Source organism: Vigna unguiculata, chromosome 6 (genome assembly GCF_004118075.2).
Source record: "Vigna unguiculata cultivar IT97K-499-35 chromosome 6, ASM411807v1, whole genome shotgun sequence".
NCBI lineage: Eukaryota > Viridiplantae > Streptophyta > Magnoliopsida > Fabales > Fabaceae > Vigna > Vigna unguiculata.
The window spans coordinates 16730504-16736217 of record NC_040284.1 but is presented as its reverse complement, the minus strand read 5'-3'; the positions used below and the strand labels follow the sequence as shown (position 1 = coordinate 16736217).

Below are 5714 nucleotides of genomic sequence, written 5' to 3'. Positions count from 1 at the left end.
AAAAGTTTATAAGTCTATTATCTTAATGTTTTAAATAATACAGTAGTCGTCTAATGTATATATTATTTTAGACTTGTTTATCACTTCTTCTTAAATACAAAGGAAGTGGTACTTAATGTTTTTGAAGAATTTGCATAATGTTGACTTTGAATATAATTTATTTTGAAATAATTCAATTTATGCTTGCATACTTCTTTATAAAAATCAGTTAAAAATAAAATTTAATATACAATTTTTATATAACGTAAAAGCTACATAAAACTTGGTAAAGTAGATGAAAATAGAAGGTGTAGGAAATAAATAAATACTACATTTAGCATGACAAATCATCGTTACTGTAATCAATATTAGTGCATTTTATATATTTATATATATGATAGTTTAAAATTCTCCTTGAAACATGCGCAAATATTTCAAATAAGCGTATTATTATGAATTTTGACTTTCTACTTTTTTTTTCTTCTTAGTTCTTAACACAAGAATTTTTTTTTTCTTAAATACACATCATTTATCTTATCGGGAAAAATAATATCATTCACAATATTTAGTATGTGTGAGTGTGTTGTAAACTATATATTTTGATGGATGGGTTAATTAATGTATTGAAAATACGGTATAGATATAACTGATCGGATTCATGCGATTTAAATATTATTAAAGGTTCACAACTTTAGACTTTCAGAAATCAAAGGTGAGCCACCTATATTTGATACAAGTCATCCGATCTAAATATTTATTAATTATTTTTTAAAATTGTGAAATCACTTTCATTTTATTAGAATATTCAAATATTTATACCTGGGGAGAGATATATAGGTTACTCGAATAAAATACATCAACTACCTAAATAAATGAGAGAATCAAGGCTAACGTATTGTATAATAAATTGAGTATGGAACATGAATGATACACTTTTTTTTTTAAATAAGTGTTGACTTATACTAAGGACAACCACTCTATTTGAATACATTTCAATCAAGGTTCCTTAAAAATTTAAGGTTAAATTATACTTTTAGTCCCCATTTTCGTAGCAAAATTTGAATTTGGTCCCTCAATTATTTTTTATCTCAATCTGGTCCCTATTTTGGGAAATTTGACCCAATCAAGTCCTTTCCGTTAGTGGTGGAGTAACGGTGTTAAATGGGGTGCCACATGTCAACTTCTGGATTTTTTGAATTTTTTTGAATTTTTTTTTGAATTTTTTTTATTTATTTTTATTTTTTTAAATTTTTTTAAAAAATTAAAATTTTGCCACGTGTCAAGCAGACATCGTGCCACGTGGCAGTGACTGTGCCACGTGTCACTATTTGGGAGTTGTCATTTTCTCATCCTCAATTTGGTCCCTGTATTTTATTTTTTGTCTCAATTTAGTCCCAATTTTTATAAAAATTGTGCAATTTTGTCTCTCTCCAAATTGAAACCAAATTTAATTTCTATATAAATATGCACAAATATTTCTATCAAAATTGATATTTCAAGTAAATATTTTTAACAAGATTAAGTTTATTTTAATTTATATTTTACGTTAAACTTTATTTAAAATTGTTTTAAAGTTGTTAATAGAAAATAATGTTAATAAAAAAATTCCTAAATTATATTGATATTTTATTACATTATACTTTAATGTTGTTTTTTATTTGAATTTATATTTTAAATAATTGCATATTTTTAAAATGTGTAAAATTCAATAATTTCTATACAAATATTTTAGTTAGTATAAAAATAAAAATTATATAATTTAAGAAAAATTAACTAGTTTATGTAACAATAAAAAACAAATAAATTTAAAATTTGAAAACAATTTTAAGTAAAATTTAATGTGAAACAAATTTAAAGAAACTTGGTTTTATTGAAAATATATAATAAAAATATCAATTTGAATAAAAAAATCAAATTTAATAAAAATATTTGTATAACATTTTATAATTTTTTTTTTCAATTTGGAGGGGGACGAAATTGCATAATTTTTACAAAAATTGGGACTAAATTGAGACAAAAGATAAAATACAAGGACCAAATTGAGAATGAGAAAATGACACCTCCCAAATAGTGACACGTGGCACTGTCACTGACACGTGGCAAAAATTTAATTTTTTTAAAAATTTTTAAAAAATTAATAAAAAATAAAAACAAAATTTAAAAAAAAATTAAAAAAAAAATAAATAAATTCAAAAAATCCAGAAGCTGACACGTGGCACCCATTTAACACCGTTACTTCACCACTAACGGAAAGGACTTGATTGAGTCAAATTTCCCAAAATAGGGACCATATTAAGATAAAAAATAATTGAGAGACCAAATTTAAATTTTACTACGAAAATGGGGACTAAAAGTATAATTTAATCAAAATTTAAACTATAATTTTAGTCTAACATGCAATACAAATCTTATCTACTTCCTCATATTCTAAGTAACAAAAAAGTCAAAGAAGTGTAATCCAGTGAAAGAAAAACAACCACACCTCTTCCCACATTAAAGCTAATGAAATAAAATCAATGAGTAACTTAAATGGTTAAAGATGATATCAATCGTCCTATATATAGCAAAGGTCAAGTGACGTCACAGTAAAATTTTATATAGTAATATTTTGATTATTAAATTTTGATAATTTTCTTTTTAACATGATGCGTTATTTTTTAAGTGATTTTAAAATATTGAAAATGAAAAAATAGAAGAACAAAAAACTACTTAGAAGATGTCACCTAAAATCGTAAAAAAGTTGTCAAAATTTAATAATAAAAAAATCATTTTCTAATTTGTTTTCATGTTTAAAATATCATTGTCCATTTCGGGATCGATCCAACCCACTTGAAATAATAAAAAATAAAAACATAAACATTACCGATTCTTATAATATCAAAAAGAAAGAAACATAACAAAAAATACGCAGTAACCATGGAGAATTAACATAACAAAAAATAAATAATCTGCAAAGCAGTTTTCGAAATCACAACAGCTGTCATCACAGTTCCTCGTAGAACAATGTTTTGAAAAGCTGCATAAGTACTGTCTGGAAAAACATGGTGACAGCAACACCATCTCCATCTGAGCTTGGAAGAATTGCTGCTCTATCTTCTTGAAATGCACTTGCTAAACCATAATGCATAGGTTTTCCCCAACCAAAATCTGCTTCATATATTGGCATTCCCAGCCAGCTTGTGAGGAGAATGTTATGATTCCCAGCATAGGGCACATTCAAAAGATGTCCTTGTCCCATGAAAAAGGCCCTTATGCTATCCAATTGCTCTTGCCCTAAAATAACACTTAACTGTGATCTTATATACTCATCTGTAACCATATAAACTGCTTCCCTTATCTTCTGAGTAGCATAACTCAAAGGGTTTGATATGATCTCTCCCTCGTTACATTTAGGTGTCACTGTTTTTGCCAAAGCATTCCCAAAATAGTTCTGAGGGAGTGGTGGATTCAATCTTTTGCGAATATCAACACTAAACCGAACCAGAGTTGGATGGTTTGAACTCTCAGCAGAAGTACGAGCCTTAGATGCACATCTCCATATATGAGCAGCAATAGCTTCAAATCTGCTAAAAGGTCTTACCCCTTCACTTGAAGCTTTATCATTAGCCTTCTCCTTGAGTCTCTCCACCTGTTTTGCTGAGAGTTTGAACAACGCAGCACTTCTCTTCCTTTGCTCTTGTTCTTGTGCTTGCTGCACAGGCTTCCATTCTGGGAGTTTAACACTTGGTGAGGAATGTTGTGGTGGTAATTTAAGCAGTGTTCTATCGAGAAATGGGATTTCATTAGGCTCTAGCTCCTCTCCTCGAGTCAGCTTTCCCCAGTTGTTGACGAAGGGCATCATGCTTGTCGCATCGGCCAAAGGGTGAGAGGTAAGAGTTCCAATGGCAAGGCCTTCACCACCGTCAAAGGTTGTTAATTGTATCAGCATTAGAGGAATGTCCTCTATGGGTTGAGTATAATCAACTTTGGGAACAAGTTCCTCTGTGAATAGAGAAGGCGAAAAGTCTCCATAATCAGCAAATGTGTTTGTGGTTTCAGCTTCTACCAAGGTGACTCCCTTAGCGTTGCAATTGAGTTCCATTCGACCACTTTCTGTCAATCTCAATCTTCCAGCAACTGGATAGTAGTGCACTAAAATCTTGCTAAGAGACTTCATCAACCTCTCTAATGCATTCTTGTCGTGCTTTGCTTTGTAAACATAAAAACATGATACATGGCGTAGGTTTCCGATTTGGTCACTATCTGATAGCCATAAAGGGTCATTGGGAGTTGGTTCATTTGGAGTGACATTGTGAGAAGCCACAATGGTTACCATTTTGCTTGTTGAAGGCTTCAATGTGCCTGTGTCTGAGTCTACTTCTGAGCTTACTCATTTGCCTCTTATAAAACTGCTCTCAGTGATTATGTGTAAATACATTATCAATAAAATATCTGTCACACATCTTAGATCTATGATTACAAATTATAAAACTCGAAAATTGTTAACATTTAATAAAGTTTAAATGCAGTCATGTGATGATATCTGGCAATATTTCCTAACATAGAATAAAGTCTAAAGTTCTTATGAGATGCTTCTAACCAACACCCACAACAACAGCAATAATTAAGATAATATAAATAATTACACCATCCATTTTCGAACTAGTTAAGTCCGTTCTGTCTCCAAGTAAGTGAATCTTAGAACTTTCTTCTCTTTTTCCTGTACGGGTACCTAGGTTTGGGTTAGGATTCATCCTGATGCCCCTATTTTGTTTTTGGCATACACGTTTCAGCTCACTGTTTGATTTCTGGAGCTGCGGTGTTCCTCGGTTAAGTGTTTGCCTTCGTTTTCTAACGTTTTCTAGGTAAAGGAAGCTAAAGTTAGGATTTTTTTTTTAGTTATTTTGCTTATTCCTGATCTGTTTTACGTTTCTGGTGCTTAAGAAATGTTGATCGCTGCATAAATATGAAATATGTTCTAGAGTGTGTGTTTGGCTGAAAATGATGTTGCAGGTGTGAACATGTGAGAAACCTGCTAATCTCGCCCAAGCTTAGGACAAGAAAGTTCTAAGGTTCACTTACTTGGAGACAGAACGGACTTAGCTAGCTCGAAAATGGAAGGTTTCTTGTGCCCTAGCAGAGCTCTCAAGTGTTACAAAGGAGGGAAAGAAACTGTCTTTTAAAAAATGAGACAAGTGAGGACATTAGGGCTGGAAATGGGGTTCCCAAAGTGGGCTTACTCTGGGCCCTCGAATAGGCCAAGCCCAAACCCCCTCTTAAAATAGACATTAATTAAAAGGGGTCGTATGAGGTGTCATCTTTTAAATAGTTTTGGAATATTGAGAATGAGAAAATGAAAAAATGAAAAATCACTTAGAAAATGACAATTGTAAAAGAAAATTGTTCAAAATTTAGTAGTCAAAAAACCATTTTCCTTTTATTATTATTGATCGATTTAGAATATTAGATGGAAATTATAGATGGACATCTAATATTAAAATTTTATATTCATAATCGAAAAAATTTGACTGGACATTACAGGATTTAATAGGGGTTTTAAACTGCAGAGACTATAGGGGGTTTAAAACCATGAGGAAGTACCTCGGTTATGAAACCACAGGTAAGTTTTCAATTTTCAGGATGCTCTAAAAGACAGGTAATCCATTGGTCATGGAGGTGTTACTGGGAATAACGCACGAAACAGGGTTATATCCACTGAAAATGACAAAAATAACTACACTAAGTAGGTTTCTTTT

General features: G+C 30.9%; 1 protein-coding gene across 1 annotated transcript; it reads right to left on the bottom strand.

Moving 5' to 3' along the window:
• Positions 1 to 2962: 2962 nt before the first annotated feature.
• LOC114186815 (spermidine hydroxycinnamoyl transferase-like) lies at positions 2963 to 4294 on the bottom strand. The gene has a single exon (XM_028074844.1). The coding sequence runs from the start codon at positions 4292 to 4294 to the stop codon at positions 2963 to 2965; it is 1332 nt and encodes a 443-aa protein (XP_027930645.1).
• Positions 4295 to 5714: the final 1420 nt, after the last annotated feature.